Source organism: Lontra canadensis, unplaced genomic scaffold (genome assembly GCF_010015895.1).
Source record: "Lontra canadensis isolate GAN:19392208 unplaced genomic scaffold, GSC_riverotter_1.0 scaffold37, whole genome shotgun sequence".
Taxonomy (NCBI): Eukaryota; Metazoa; Chordata; class Mammalia; order Carnivora; family Mustelidae; genus Lontra; species Lontra canadensis.
The window spans coordinates 4096751-4113787 of NW_022631031.1; the positions used below are offsets into that span (position 1 = coordinate 4096751).

The window sequence follows — 17037 nt, forward strand, 5'->3', positions numbered from 1 at the left end:
AATGGAAGTTGCAAACACATTACAGAATACTTACCACACTCTCTTTAGCCAAATCAAGGTATGTGCAAGCCACACACTTATCACGTCAACCCTGAATATTAAGGAAACCAATTAATCCACTGTTTTGCAAGAATAAGTGTTTAATGGATGAAACAGGAGAGATAAATAAAGAATCATGTTTCAAGCTTTTAAAGACCACCAAATAGTTTATTACCTCTCTGCAATTAGACCCAAGATTTGACATTTAGACAACAGTGACCATGCAGACCTACAGTCTACTAGAAACAATCAAATCTTTCAAAGAGTTTCTAGATATACTACTACTTGGGCCTAGACTTGATTTCCTAAGTCTCTCCAAAACAGTTCTTTATGTCAGTAGATAGCAAATCCCAGAGTACAAAAGCATTCTGCACATACATATAATGCACAATTTTTTACATAGAAAACTAAAACATCTCACTTGGTAAAGTTAGAACTAACTTTCAAGATGACTTTGTGAATAAGTAATTACATTAAGAAAGCAAGTAATGTCTCTTGTAAAGCCATACATAAAATTTTTAAGAAAAACTTGCATTTTTGCAATAACTTAAGAAAACAATTGTTACAAGAAATATTTTTAAAGTCCTTATATCCCATTGTCTTATTATATCTATAATATAACACATAAGAAAAAAAAAGCCACTAGTCATTCCATTCTGATCTCTCTGTACACAATCTCTGCTTTCTATTACACTTACAAATCTAATATAATAAGAAAGTACTTACATCAAATACTTAGTAAAATATTTCCATAAAAAAAGATTCTAACTTGAAGTACAAAATTAAATAATCACCCAAGGCAAGAAGTCACAGCTTTGACATTCACATCTATGTTAAATAATATACATTTTATTATGGATATAATGTTTGTGTCATCCCTAAATTCATATGCTAAAATCCTAAACCTCAAAGTTATAGTGTTAGGATGTGGGCCTTTTGGGAGATGAGTACGTGACAAGAGTGGATGAGAGGTGATGAGAGTGTCTGTGATACTGTGATTTCTAAGAAATATAAATTTGGTCATCTGAGTATATATCTGGTCTGAGTATATACCCATAGTTCCTGGCTCATAGCTCCCAAAACCCTTGGAATTTCCTTACTGTTAAGATTGACAAAGGTGTCTCCAGTTAATAATAAGGTGACTTTTGGACCCCACCTGAGAATGAGGGCTGGTTAACAAACCAACTACATGATTAAAAAGTTGGAACTTTCATTCCACACACACGCCCCATACTCCCATCCCTTCCTCCATCCAGGGAGGGAGAGGGTGAGGAGATAGAATCAATCACTAGCGGCCAATGATTTTATCAGTCATTACTTTGTAATGAAACCTCCAGAAAACCAAAAAGAACAGCGTCTGGAGAACTTCCAAGTTGGTGAACAAGAGGAAATTTTGGGAGAATGGTGGCACACCCTGAGAGGGCACTGAAACTTCACACCCTTCCCATACACCTTGTCCTATGCACCTCTTTTATCTGTTTTTTCCTGTTCTATCTTTTTATAATAAGTGATCAGGTAAGTAACATGCTTCTCTGAGTTCTGTGAACATTCTACCAAATTAAGCAAACCCAAAAATGGAGTCATAGAAATCATAGAAATCTGTGATTTCTAGTCACTTGGTTAGAAGGGCAGGTAATTGTGGGGCTTATTGGGGATGGGGAGATGCAGTTTTGTAGGAGTGAACACTTAATCTGTGGAATCTAATGCTTTGTCTGGAGAGTGTCAGAATTGAGTTGAATTCTTGAACACCTTGCCAGTTGGTGTGGGAACCACACAACTCTACATATTGGAAACAGAGTCTCAGAATACCTAACTTAGTACTGTTAAAAAGAGACCCCAAAGAACTCGAACTCCTTCCTTCATGTGAGGACACCGCAATACAGCCATCTATGAACCAAGAAGAGGGACCTCACCAGACACAGAATCTGCCTTGATCTTATATTTTCCAGTCTCCAGAATTGTGAGAAATAGATTTCTATTGTTTAAGCCATAGTCTATGGTATTTTTGTTATAGCAACCCAAATGAACTAAGACATCTGCATAGTGAAAAAAAAATTTTGCAAGAAACATTGCAATAGAAGATATTTGCTTATTTTCAAATAATAGGACAGCATAAAAATATAACTTTTTAAAGTACTAGTTAATTTGTGACCAAATACTAGTTTCTGAAACTTCAGTATGAAAATATTACTGGCGAATTTGTAAAGTAATGTAAATATATGATAAATAATTAATAGGCATTATTTATTAAAAAACTGTAAGAGAAATTTGCATATTCTTTCTTGAAGAAATAAAAAATGGGATGGTTGTTATTCTGAGATATTAGGAATCCTTTTATATTCAAATGTAGCAAGCACATAGTAAAATCTTTTGTATGAGAGCCTATCGAGATACGATCTAAGATCGTTTGGCAAAGGGAAGATTGACTTATACAATGTACCACATAGGACAGATTAAGTAATATGGATGGAATTTACGTTTTTAACTCTATTTAGGCTTCATAACAATGATCCTATGAGGTTAATCATTGTGCCCATTTTATTTTATTCTTTAAATTTAATTTAATTTTAATTCCAGTATATTAGTTTAACATAAGTGTACACTAGTTTCAAGTGTGCAATATAGTGATTCAACAGTTCCATACATTACCCACTGCTCATCGCAACAAGTGCACTTCTTAATCTAATTGTGCCCATGTTATAGATGAGTAAATTGTATATCAAGAGAGAGAAGTTTTCCCAAGATCATACAACCAGTAATTAGAGGAGTGCAGTTTAGAACCCAGGTCTTTCAGACTACAAATTTCAGGGGTTTCACAATATGTGCATTCCAATGTGACCTTGACTTTTACCCTGATAGACTAAGATTTAGTGCCTTACTCTTCTATTATATCAATCTACTGTCAAGGACTCTTTAATTTCTGTCTTTTGCTAACTCATCTCTTAAGCACAAATAACTCTCTTCATTTAATTCCAATCTTATATCCTAAATGATGACTGTTTTCTGTCAAAAATTTAAATTACTTGTAATATTCACACCATTCTTTATTAACCTATGTTCCATAAATCAATTTTTATCCAAACTCTGTATTTTTAACAGAATTAACCCCACAAAGTATTTTTCTCTCATCAGCATACAGCCTTAAAATATAGTTTAATATTACAATTTCTCATCTTATATGCCATTTCACTGGAAAACAACAGTGTAGGAACCATATTGTATTTGGATTTTAAGCAGCCTGAATCTAAAAAAGCAAAAATCCTCATGTCCTTCCAGGGAGCAATTCTTCTGAGTCATTCCTGAGAAAGGCTTTGCATCACTGCTCCACTGAAACATAATGATCTTCTGATGCCTCGTTCCTTCAAAGGAAGCATCTTTAATTGGAGAAAGTAGGAGAAAACACAATTGGGCCAAGTTTCCTCAGAGGACCTTAAACTGCTTTTCACAGCTCATTTATAAGTTTGTCTCTTCCCCTACCCTTTCCAAGACCCTCATAAATATACATGCATGTCACTTTTCTTTTCGGAAATTAGTCATTTATAAAGAAACCAATTATTTTTACCAAAGCAATCCATAATTGCATTTTAAAAGCTGGTCACTGTTATAGGCAGTGTAATCAAATACAAACATGTGAGAGTATTAGATCATTTGTCCAGGATACTGACTGTTAGTGGTCAAGTTGAGCAAAGAATCTGATGTGCTTCCAGGACTATCAACTGAAAACTGCTCATATCTTGGGGCACCTGGGTGGCTCAGTAGGTTAAGCTTCTGCCTTCGGCTCAGGTCATGATCTCAGGGTCCTGGGAACGAGCCCCACATCGGGCTCTTGGCTCAGCAGGGAGCCTGCTTCACCCTCTCCCTCTGCCTGCCTCTCTGCCTACTTGTGATCTCTGTCTGTCAAATAAATAAATAAAATCTTAAAAAAAAAAAAAAAGAAAACTCATGTCTTAAAAAAAAATAAATAAAATCAAGTTCTATATGTCAAACCAAACTCCCTAACACAGAATTCAGGCTACAGTCATCTCTCACCAAGACCAATTCCATACAGCCTCCTAAGGTCACCCTAAATCTCCTACACTCACAGTCAACTCTCCACACGTGACCTATTACTATTTAAATCACAATGCGTCACTCCCATTTTGTCAGTTACATCAAGATTAAAAACCTACCATGGCCTACAGGACTCTAGGTAATGATCTGATTCCTGGCTACCTCCAAAAGTCTCATTTCCACCTTTTCCCTTGCATTTTCATGGCTTCCTTGCTAAATTTTTCTATTTCAATTTACAAAACATGTTGCCATCCTGGGCTCTTGCATTGCCTGGAATGCACTTCTCCAAGATACTTGATTGCCTAGCTCTCTCTTATTTCATGAAATTATCTAATCAATGTCACCTTTCAAAAAAGACTTTTCTGATCATTTTCATCATACCCTATCCCCCAATTCTGCATTAGTTTTTCTTCCTAGCATTTATCACTCACTGACATAATACACATGTTTATTATCTCTCTCTCTCTCTCACACTAGAATATAAACTCCCATTAGGGCAAAGATATTGTGTGTTCATCACTAAAGTCCCAATACCAAGAACATTGCCAGAAACAAAATATTAAATCAGTAAATTTACTTATAAATTAAAATTCTAAGTCATGTTTTAGTTCATAACTTTTGATGTTTATTCATGATCCATCTCCCCCTCCTTCTAAAATAGTTTCTCTTTTGAAATGCTATCCCTTTAGAAAGGCTATCCCTTACCAGTTGAATATAAACTCAGTAAAACTATCAATAAAAGTGCACACTGCCCCTTCAGTATTTATCCAAGGGGTGGGTACAAAACCAAACTACAACAATCTGACTTCTTATCACTGAACTAAAGTGTGAACCTAAAAACTCCCAATCAAAAATACTCGTAGCTGAATGAGTCCAGTGTTGTATATTTTTTAAGATTTTTTTTTTATTTATTTGTGTGAGCGAGAAAGAGAGCACAAGCTGGGGGAGGGACAGAGGGAAAGGAACAAGAACACTCCCCACTGAGCAAAGGAGCCCACTAGGGGGCTCAATCCCAGGACTCCAAGGTCATGACCTGAGCCAAAGACAGACGCTTAATTGACTGAGCCACTAGGTGCCCCAAGTCCAGTGTTGTATCTCGAGGAGACATTCAGAGGTGCTCTAGCTCATATCATCTCCAGTATCTCATAGTTCTTCTATTTGGGGAGCTACCCAATATTCTTCTATAGGTTTCCTGTCTTTCCCCATCTTTTGTTTGTTTGTTTGTTTGTTTTAAACCAGAATCGATTTCTGTTGGTTAAAATCCAAAATCTTAACTAATAAACATTATAGGCTTATATTCAATCCAATACGCCTTAAAACAAAAAATTTAACAGAAAGTCTCCCAACTTTTTTTTCTATCTCTCATCTTTCCCTCTCAGTCTGTTCTTCACACACACATTTCCTAATTACACAGCATCTTTTAGTTACTCAAACCCCCACCTCGCTAAAGACATCTAGACTTGCAATTTCTAATGATTTTAATGTTTCAAAATCATTTATCCTTCCTCTCACACAGCACTGTTTACGCAAAGCTGCTGAATTAAAATGGAAGGTAAGTAATCAATATGATTAAACCAAATCTCACCAAGTTACCAATAAGCAATAGCTTCTTCTTTTTGAGAGAGAGAGAGTGTGTGTGAGCATGCATATGGGGGATGATGTTTAAGAGGGGCAGAGAGAGAGAGGGAGAGAGAGAGAATCCTCAAGCAGCCTCCACACTCAGAATAAAGAGCCCAATAAGAGGCTTGATTCCAACCTCCCAAGATCATGATCCCAGCCAAAATCACAAGTCAGATGCTCAACCAATAGAGCCACCCAGGTACCCCTAAGCAACAGCTTTTTAATCTTCCCATGCATATTTGCATTTCTTTAAAAAGAGGCTGCTATTACTCAAAATTTATTTGTTAAAATTTTAGTCAGGATAACAAACTGAAGAATTTTAGAAAGTAGATAGCTACTTTTAAAAATGTGTTAAATCACATCAGGAAGGAAGCCCATCAATCTGATCATGGTTCAGTTAGAGATAAAGTGGGCTACAGAGATGACAACTTATCCATCAATAAACAGAATTTTAGTTAAAGTACTTTATCTGAGTACATAAAGCACACAGCCCCACTACAAATGTGATTGAGTCACAGAGACTTCTGATGTTACTAAATATGGCTAACATACCCTAAGACCCTCCACTCATCCCCTGTACCTGAGTTTTTAGGGATGGGGGCAAAACCAACATTCATTTCTAACCAATATAATATGACAAAGGTGATGGGATATACATGTCCTTGATTAAGTTATATAAAAATTCATCTTAGCAGAATAGGAGAAAGAGAGAATCTCCCTTGCTGGCTTTTGAATATGTAAGCTTCCATGTTATAGGAAGGTCTGAGGAATGGTGATTCAGCAAGGATCTGCGGGTCTTTAGGAGATGAAATGGGTGCCTATCTGAGAGGCAGGAAGGAAGTAGAGACCTCAGCCCTACAACTAACTACAAGGAGCAAATTCTGCCAACACTTATTAGCTTGGAAGAGGACCTCATGCTCCAGAAAATAATGTAGCTCCACAAATACCTTAATTGAAACCTTGTGAGAGTTGCTGGAGTTGGGGGGTGGGGGTGGCAGAATGGATGGGATGGCTGGGTGATGGAAGTTGGGGAGGATATGTGTTGTGGAGAGTGCTACGTATTATGTAAATCTAATGAATCACAGACCTGTACCTCTGAAACAAATAGTACATTATATGTTAATAAAAAAAAAGAAACCTTTTGAGATATGAGCAGAGGACCCAACAAAGCCTTGCCCAGAAAGATGATAAATGCATGTTGTTTTAAATCACTATGTTTATGATAATCTCTTATACAGTAATGGAAAGTGAATACACTAGTGCACCAAGAAGACAAGAAGATAAAAACATGTCTGCAGAAGAATAAATATAGATTATGGACTAAGCACATGCACTGCTCTTTTACTGACTAGTTTATTATATCCACTTCAAAGCACTAATATGAGGATGAATCAGAATTTTTATGTATAAAAATTAAAGGCTTTGTGAACATTAAACATAAAAGTGAGTTCCCCTCTCATATACTCTGCCCTTGTAACTCAGTGAGTGACACAGTCCCACCCACTGGCAGCTGTCAAAACCTGCTACCTTCATTTTGAAAAGTCATACGTGGCCAATTCTGAGCCACTGCAAGTAGGAGCTTGGAGTACTTCAAGATCTCCTCTACCTACCCACACTTTCTCTCACATGTGAGTGAGGGAGTGGGTTCTGGAAATTGCCACTCTCCCAACATCTACTGTCTAGGGTATTTGTAGATTTACTGTTAAGTGGACTTCATGGAGGACCACTTAAGGATGCGGCGGTAGATTCTTTGTCTATTCCATCTTCTGTTTGGATAGCCTTCTACCATGGCTCCTGCTCAGTCTTGCTAACATAGTACTGGGTTTTTATCCATTTCTAATTTCTATCCTACCTTCAGCCTACATTTACTTCTTAGGATTTTAACACCTTGCCAGAGAACCGTGTCACTTGAGCTCCTCCTGCATTTTAGACAGAACCTATGTCATCTGGGAAGTGCCGCTTTGTTATTTTCAGAAAGACAGAGATTACCCCACTGAAAATCCTGCAGCCCAGCACAATCTGAAATCAGCAGTGAGTGATTCACGGGTTTCCAGACACTTAAAATATTTAATCCAATGCAATTTTTGTCAACATTATGGTTTAATGGAATGCAAGTGACTATAGCTCCAGTAACTTTCAGTGCTTTAGTGATTTTCTACCAAAGTATATATTTAGCATAATCACTAACTCATTCTCATTAAATTTTCTATTTCTGCAGCTTACCAGTTTAATTATACCCCTGTATGACAGGTGGTTATTATTTCCTTCTCTATAATTCCCTCATAACTCCCTTCTTATAGTATTTGCTGTGTCTATTTCACTGATGTTGTTCTAAGTAAAAGTATCAGAAATGTGACTATTCTCAAATTTCCTGGAAGTTCTGACCATATTTTCTCAAATTTGCAGTGTTAATTTTTTTTTTCAGATAGGCTCCATGCTGGGCATGAATTCAGGACCATGAGTTCAAAATCTGAGCTGAAATCAAGAGTCAGCCATTTAACTGACTGAGCCACCCAGGTGCCCCTGCAATGAAAATTTTGAGGAAGAGTGCTTCTAGTATAGAATTCTTAGTGTATTCATCCAAACATAAATGCCAGATTTTTGGTTTCTCATTCCATGCTACTGGTTTTTATTTTGGGCACAATTCTAGTCTTGACACTTTCTCTTCATTTTATTCTATTATCACAGTTTCTTCTCATCTTCATTTCAACTTTAATTTTACTCACAAATGCAATACCAACCCTGGAAACCAGCCTCCACCTAAATTTAAGCCCTCCTTTCTCCTTCTCCTCCCCTTCCTTCAGGAAGGTGTCCCAATCATAGTACAATGTCTTCCAAGAAATTAAAAAGAATATGAGGTAAGTTTATCTTAAAGCCTCTGTGATGGGGAAGATAGTTTAAATGCTGTGAAGAGCTGACAAGTAACCATAAACTGATGAAATCTTAAACATAATTTTGATTTAACACAATCAGTAAATAACACCTATTTTGCTTGCAACATAAAATTAAAATGTGCCACAGTTGGATATATTACCAATATATCCATGATATGCCTTGAAGATGGAATTGATGAAGACTCCATTCATCTAGAAAGAGTCTTCAGTATTTCTACCTCTCCTGAATCAATCACTAATGGTAGAATACAATTAAAGCACACTTACCCGAAAGCAGTTAACTTAAAAAAAAAAAAGTAGAGCTATTCAAAACTATTATTCAACTACAAGAAGTAATATATTAAAAATACTTACAATTTCTTTAAAATATCCAGGAATTCTACAAACTCTTCTTCAAATTTTTTGGGCTCATATAAAGTAAGACCACCATGTGCTATTTTAACATGGATAGCTATATTGTGAGAATCATCACGTTTTTGGGGTTCATATTCTACTGTGTCTTCGATAGATTTTCTGAACAAAGGAACATAACAGATTATGGTGTTGCATATTGTACAAAATGATTGACATGAACTCCTTACTGTCAAGACTAGAAAGGCACTGTTGTAAGATAATTTGGCATTTTAATAGTGTATGCCTTTTCAGTGCCTTACTTTTTTCCCCCAATCATCAGTAGTACAGTTAAATACATCATCTTGTTAAGCCTCAACACTGACATACATAAAATATTTTCTACATACAGAACTTGGTTATACATATTATAACTGTCTTAAGTGATTGGAACATGTTTTGTAACTAAGTGTACATACCTTAAGGAAATATTTGAAGTCAATGGTTAACATCCTTGTCTTTATAGCTATATACTTGTTTTTTGGTGTACACTTAATACCAACAATAAAAGTGCTTTTTAAAAACTTTTGTTTCCAACTGCTAAATTATGAACATCTTGAAAGCAGCCATTTTTCTTTATTCTTATGCTACAGTATGTCATACATCCAAGTCCCCAGGAGATGTATAACTGAATGACCATTCTCCATTCATTTTTTAGCTCCACGCATTCCTATCAAAAAGTCACTAAAAACCTAAGAGCAAAAACTAACAAATGCTGTCTATCCTTAAGAAAAAAACAATGTGCAGGAGATGATAAAAGCCAAAATTATCATAGATTACTGACCTATATTATATATAAGAGAATATAAAAATCATACTTAAATATAAGATAAACATTAATTGGAATAATAACAGTAAATAATCACATTAATGTCTAATGCATACTTGAGTTTTTATGCTAGTTGTTTTGCTAAACATTATATACCCATATCAATATTAACTATGTGAAATAAGCAATATTATCCCTTATTGATATGATAAGGACATTTCAGGTTAAAGGGTTTATATAATTTCTCTTACCACTCATAACTAGTAGAGCTAGAGTTTCTGTAATAGCTCTAAAGTTTGCAGATGTTAAAATATCAGTAGTAAAACTTACTTACTTGATGTATACAGAAATGAGATAGCCCAGCTTACTCAAATAACTTACAAAGATAAAATTAAAAGCCAAAATCCATTTCTCTTCCATTCCTTTTACAGAACCTCAACCATTCCTGCAGACCTGGAACACCACTTAAAACTCTATCCCTAGTTACTACCATAAATAGTAAGCACAGTAAAACTTAACAATGATAAGAATTCAGGTACAAAGCAATTGGCTTTCCTCCACCCAGCCTGGATGCTAAAATGCAAATAGAATGAAGTTTTTATATTCTGGAGAAGAGCGGTCCATGGACTAGAGGAAAAGTGGGAGGTAGATATGGCCGACTTTGTGGCAGGAATGTGGGAAGTGAGTCTGCATTGGACTTAGTATTCTTCCAGTCCAAGTTCATCTTATTTGTCTAAGTCACATGACTCCTGATTTCCTACTTTGTGTTGGAAATCTCAAGGCAGCCAAAGGATTCACAATAGTCCCCAGTGATATTTAAGCTTCTTAAAATTAACCAGGAGATACTAAACCAACAAAAGCAACAGGAACAAATAGGTGGCCATACACATTAAGTGATTAATTGATTAAATTGTGCTCTATGCTCTTCAGGAAATGGTAGAAAATTATCCTCACCATTATATAGTAAAACTAGTAATAATGCAATATATATAGTCTAAAAAAATCAGTCATACAAAATGCAAAAATCATTTCATGAGAAGTTAATAAATTGTTCAAGAAGACAAGGCAAGCAGGAGTATGGAAGGCCATGGACATGATTCAGCTCTTTTCTGGAGAGCTATGTTGGTGATCTCAGATTCTGCATCTCTCTATATTCCACAATAACCTGTACCTTTAAATTTTTTAAGCAAAGTTTGATATGGGGTAAAATCTCTGATACTGATGGGTTTAACTTGAAAACTGAATCCTTTGTGTTATTCTCAGGCCTCTAAAGATTTTTTTCACAAAGTCTTAGTCATTATATGCTAAGATTGTGCCAAGATATGCAATATTTGTATAACTATGTTGTGTGTGTGTGTGTGTGTGTGTGTGTGTGTGTGTAAAATACAATGCTTCTGTATCTAATGTGTTTAGGATTCTTTTACCCTCTAATCTAATTTGACAATTCATTGGGATTGTACAGAAAGATTTGTCCCTTTTTTCTCAATGATTAGCTGTTTTACTGCTCTTTTTTCAATTGATCATCTTAAGGATTTTTCAGGCATTAGACTAAAAAGGTATATATAAAACTAATTAGAAAGAAACATACTGCTTTAAGTGGATGTATTTTTTTTAAATTGATAATCAATGAGCTAAGGATCCACCTCAAGAAGTGAGAAAAAAAGAGCAAGGTATATCCAAAATAAGTAGAAGTATAACAATAAAGAAAGAAAAATATCTCTTAAAGCAGAGTAATAAACAATACCAAAACTTGGTTATTTAAAAATCTAATAAACTTGGAAAAACCAGATCTACTGCACTTAGCAAAAAATTGATCAAGAACAAAAAGAGAGAAAGTAGAAATAAATATCAGGAATGAAAAAAGGAGATTTCATCACAGATCTCCGATATAAAACTATCATATTATTGATAATTTCACACCAATAAATCTGAAAGCTTAGAGTGAGATAAATCACTGTAAAAGTGCAAATTACCAAACTGATACAAGAAATAGAAAATTTTAATTGTTCTAAATATTTTAAAGAATATAACTAATAAGGGGCACCTGGGTGACTCAGTCGTTAAGTGTCTACCCTTCGCTTAGGTCATGATCCCCAGGTCCTGGGATTGAGCCCCGTACCCTGCTCAGCAGAAAACCTACTTCTCCCTCTCCAACCCCCACTGCTTGTGTTCCCCTCTCTCACTGTGTCTCTCTCTGTCAAATAAATAAACAAAACCTTAAAAAATATATATATAACTAATAAGTAAAACTTTTTCCGCAAAGAAACTCCTGGTCAAAATGGTCTTAATGATGACGTCAAACTCTTTTTTTTTTTTTTAAGATTTTATTTATTTATTTATCTGACACAGAGAGACATAGCGAGAGAGGGAACACAAGCAGGGGGAGTGGAAGAGGGAGAAAGCAGGCTTCTACTGAGCAGGGAGCCTGATGTGGGGCTCTATCTCAGGACCCTGGGATCATGACCCAAGCCAAAGGCAGACTCTTAACAACTGAGCCACCTAGGTGCTCCAAAACTCTTAATAAATAAAAAAATCCAAACACTTTTAGAAAATACAAAAGATAGTTATACTTTCCAGCTAGTTTTAGGAAGCCAACATAGCCTAAATATCAACACCTGGCAAGGATATTACAAGAAAAGAAAAAACAAGCCAATATCACAATATAGATGCAAAAATTCTAAGCAAAATACTAATAAACAGAATCCAGTAATAATTTTAAAAGAAAGTAAAGCATAGCCTAGTTGAGACTATACCAGGAATATTATTTCAGGTATGTAATTCAATACATTAATGGAATAAGAAAAATTATGATTATCTAAACATTTCATATGATCTAATATTTATGTGTAATATAAAATCCTACAAAACTAGAAATAATGAACTTTCTTAATATGACAAAAGTATTTTAAAAATACAACAAATATTATACTTAAACTAAAATTTAAAAAACTTTGCCTCTGGAATTAGAAATAAGGCATTTATCCTGCTCTAACCTATTCAATACAATAATGGAGGTCTTAGGCATTAAAATACAAGTAAAAAGTTTAAGAACCAGAATGTATCAGTAAAACTGTTATTTTTTTTGTCAGATGACATTATAATTATTAATGACATTATTATTAATGACATGGCATTATCACTATTCTAGTATCTACAAATTTCATAAGAGAACTTAGTGAGGTTGCTAGGTAAAAGTTCATTAGACAAACAATTGTATTTCTGCCTTTATGTTCCTTACTACCTTTTTTTTTCTTAATGCCACTTACTCCATTTTATTGCAATAAAGTCTGTGTATACGTATCTCAGCAGGAAACACATGATATCATCAGTCATCAGTGAGCATGGTTTCAAAAGTCTCCCACATTTCCTCACAAGACACATACTTGGCTTATAATGATGGTCATACACCTACTTAAGATAAGGTCCTATCATGTCTTGGAAAGCCCTACCATGACCAGGACTTCACCCATGCAACTTCTGACGCAACATGTATTATTGGCCATCATTGGACAGGGCCAGCCAGGTATCTCCTGGGCAACAAGGTCTCAGGACAGTCTGGCTTAGCCAATATGTTCCTTGCTACCCAATGCAGGAAGGCACTAATAGTATAATCAGTCTCTAAATATGTTATTGAAAGCTAATAAAAGTGATACAAAGAATTTATATATGTTGTGAAAAACAATTATAGGGTTCTTATAAGAGTGTAAAAATGTATGAAGAGATAATGTCTCTCACAGAGAGTTTTAAACTGAGACATTCAAGATGAAAAGAGTTTAAAAAATATTCCTTTTTTAAACAAGGACGTACAAGGAATTTTCCTGCCAAAGAAATTTCTAAAGATGCTAAATTTGACTCAAAAATATATTGACCATGTCAAATAGACATAGACACTATAAGACAGATTAATATCTTCTAGAAATCTTTCCATATTTTTTGGAATCATTACTTCTAATTATTTCTGAAATAATTTTTACTCAAGGTAAATGATAGGGATGCATGAAATTATCTATAGAATTGGATAGTTAGCATAATGAGCCAGTAATTAGGCAATTCTGTTCATTTCTCTGCTATTAAGTTTTTAAAGTTTTGGCATTTTTTCTATTGATTATTAAGTTAAAAAATACATAATACATTGTACTTTTAAAAATAACAATAAAACAGTGTTAGTGCACCCACTCAGATCTTTATAAAGTACCTGTGGCCCTATACAACTACTTCTCCATGGACAGATGTAGCACTCACTCCAGAGATAAGAACTACCCTGAATTTTGTTCCTTGGTCTTCATTATACAGATTAATTAAAAATGTATGCATCCCTTTAAAACCTTAATTTTAATTTTGCATATTTATTTTTGCACTTGATAGAAATGAATTCTTAAGCATTCTGTAACTTGCTTTTTTGTTATTGTTCACACTGTGTTTATGAGACTTAATGACTATCTTTCACTCATTTTACTGCTATCTAAGATTTCGTTTGTTTATATATCACAAAGGGGGTTTTCTATTCCCATTTTCTCAGTCTGTGGGCAACTGAGATTTTGTTTCCAGGTTTGTTTTGCTTTTTGTTGGTTTGCTTGCTTTATACAAACTTGCCTACAATGACTAGTCTTGTATATACACAACTTCTCCAGGGAATAGACCCAGGATTAGAATTTTTAAGTCAGAATGTATGTTCATCCTCAATTATATTAATAATTAGCCAATTTATTTTCTAAAATGGCTAAAAAAGTAGTCCAGGTGTAAGTTTCAGTTGCTCTACATTCTCACTGCCACCATGATATTATTAAATTTTTTATTTTTGTGAATCTAATTGTAAAATATTAATCATGTTTCATGCATTTATTAAGTTATATAGACTATAGGAAATGACTCTTATTTAATTTCCTCAGTAACTATAAAGAGAAAAAATATTTAAAAAGATCACAATACCACTAAGATGTGATTTCCCTCTTCTGCTGTGTTGAAGTTTAGTCATGCAAAAATAATGATGGGTAAAACTATTTGCAACTAAGCATGATTCAAAGTCATGAGATCAAACTATATCAGAAGTCACTGAATTCTTCACTGCCACACACTTGCAATTTTTAAAAAGCCAGAAAAAATATTAATTTTATTAAATCTCAATCCTCTTACCTGAGTACACTTTTTTTGTGATATTCTGTGTGACAAAATGAAAAGAATAAAGAATTTTTGCAGCATTTCAAATGGATTCTTGTCTCAAAAGTGAGTTATTATCTAATTTGTAAGCTAAACTATCCACTTTTTTCACTGCTCTTCATATTTACTTGAAAGAATAGCCAAAAAACAAATAATAATAAACGACTTTGATGTTTGGAATATATTTTCTCCAAAATGAGTGAAGTGCAGTTGTCACTTCAAATATACAGTATCTGTCACTTATGATAAAATTCAAGCTTTCAAGTAAAATTTGATTTTTAGAAAACTTGTATCCACGTCTGTAAACTTGACAAATTCCTAATACGTAAGGCTTTTCTGATGATTAGTGATGATATTAAAAACTGTGATCTTCATATATTGCATAAACATGTCAACATTTTTAAGATCTGTATAACCCAGTGGACCAATGTTTTCTAAATGGCCAGTGCATATTCCACAATCATGCATTAGTAAAATAATAGTTTTGTGCAACATCATAGTTTTTGTAGCTATCAATGTTTTTAAATTGGCTATATTAAAAACAAAAAAAAAAAAAAGGCCTCAATAAATTCAGGTGACTGGGATTTAGCACCACCACCAAGCAAAATAAAATAACATTTAGTATACATTATCTCAGTCAGTCCTCCAACATGACTATAGAGTATGTATTATTGTCTCCATTTTAGATGAAGAGACTAAGAGTCCAAGTTTTAGGTAATCTTGTTAAGGCAACACAATTGCCAAATTTCAGAACAACAAACCCAGATGTGAGTAGTCCAAAGGCCATCAGAACAACACATTGCAATCTGTGTATTCTTGTTTTACAGGTCTTACAAACTTTTTAAAAAATAATTTCCCCAAATCTGTAACTCCATCCCCCACTTTTCTGTAAATCTTATAAATTTTACTAGGCAGTAGTTAGAACCAGAGAAAAATATGAGGATTCTCAGATCCTTTTTTTTTTTTAAATAAAGTCAGCCTGACTCATAAAAATACAGATAAATACAGTCACTTTAAGTGTACTATGTATACTCCATTTATTAAGCTTAGCTTAATTATCACTAATGACAAACCTGGGAAATAATTATGGGTAAATGCCATCCCCAAGATGCAAGTTAATAAATTGCAAGCTTTGTCTTATGCTGTACAATAGTGCTGACTTTGTCCTACACATTGCCAACATATCCAAAGTTACAACTGAGGATTCAAAGGCAAGTTCCATTATGTACTCCTGACAGCAAACATTGGAATCCTGTCATCTCTTATAATATAAGAAAGAATATTTTAAGATTAGACAGAGGTAAGCAGTATTTCCCTAGTTTCTACTAAAAATAAATGTCTATGCCAAACTCAAAGTCTCCTCTTCGTTTCCAAAGAGCAATAGAAAATCCACAGTTAAATGTGAACAACTGGACTTAACATGTATTCTATGGAATAAAACAGCAATACATTTTCCATAATATATGACAAGTCATATGAAAATGCAAGAAAGTGAAATTATTTCATAAAGCTTATTTACTTACTAAGGATCAGTTGAAATTAAAAAGCTCAGATTTTAAAAGGTGGGATATCTAAAGACAACCTTTAATATAACAATATATTAATATATATTTATAAGAGTAATCAAATACCATTCTCTGTCTTCACTTATAACCTAAACTCCCTGTATTCACAATCCAATTCAACAAACATTTGCTAACCTCCAAACCCAAACAAAGAAGCGTTTATTTTGTTCACTCTCTCAGTTCTCAGGTATATATCATTTTAATTTTTCCTTTTTAATCACCCTACTTTTTCCACCCACAGAACATTGCTGAACTGGTAACATACTTGGTGATTACAAATCTACATTATCTAATTTTTACTGATCCTTAATTATTCTCAGCATTCTTAAATTAGCTTTGTTAAGCTCTTACACACTCCCTTCAGTGGCTTTTATCAAGTTTCTTTTCTAACCCCATTTCCACATTCTATAGAAAACATTGTTTCAGTACCAAGCCTCTCTACCTGACTTCTGTATAGGAATTAATGGTTACTGACTGTTGAGAAACAATGATAAAACACAGTGTAACCATTCAGCAATACCATCACTCACACTGGACTTAATTTACTGAAAAG

At 34.2% G+C, this 17037-nt stretch overlaps 1 protein-coding gene across 1 annotated transcript in view; it reads right to left on the reverse strand.

The window, feature by feature from the left end:
* Positions 1 to 8321: 8321 nt before the first annotated feature.
* LOC116874443 (cyclic nucleotide-binding domain-containing protein 1-like) overlaps positions 8322 to 17037 on the reverse strand; it is a 54212-nt gene continuing 45496 nt past the window's right edge. The window contains exons 4-5 of the mRNA XM_032869085.1: positions 8958 to 9116; positions 8322 to 8613 (exon numbers count right to left, since the gene is read on the reverse strand). Of these exons, the coding sequence (XP_032724976.1) occupies positions 8607 to 8613; positions 8958 to 9116 (166 nt within the window). The 3' untranslated portion in view covers positions 8322 to 8606. The remainder of the gene's footprint in view (positions 8614 to 8957; positions 9117 to 17037) is intronic.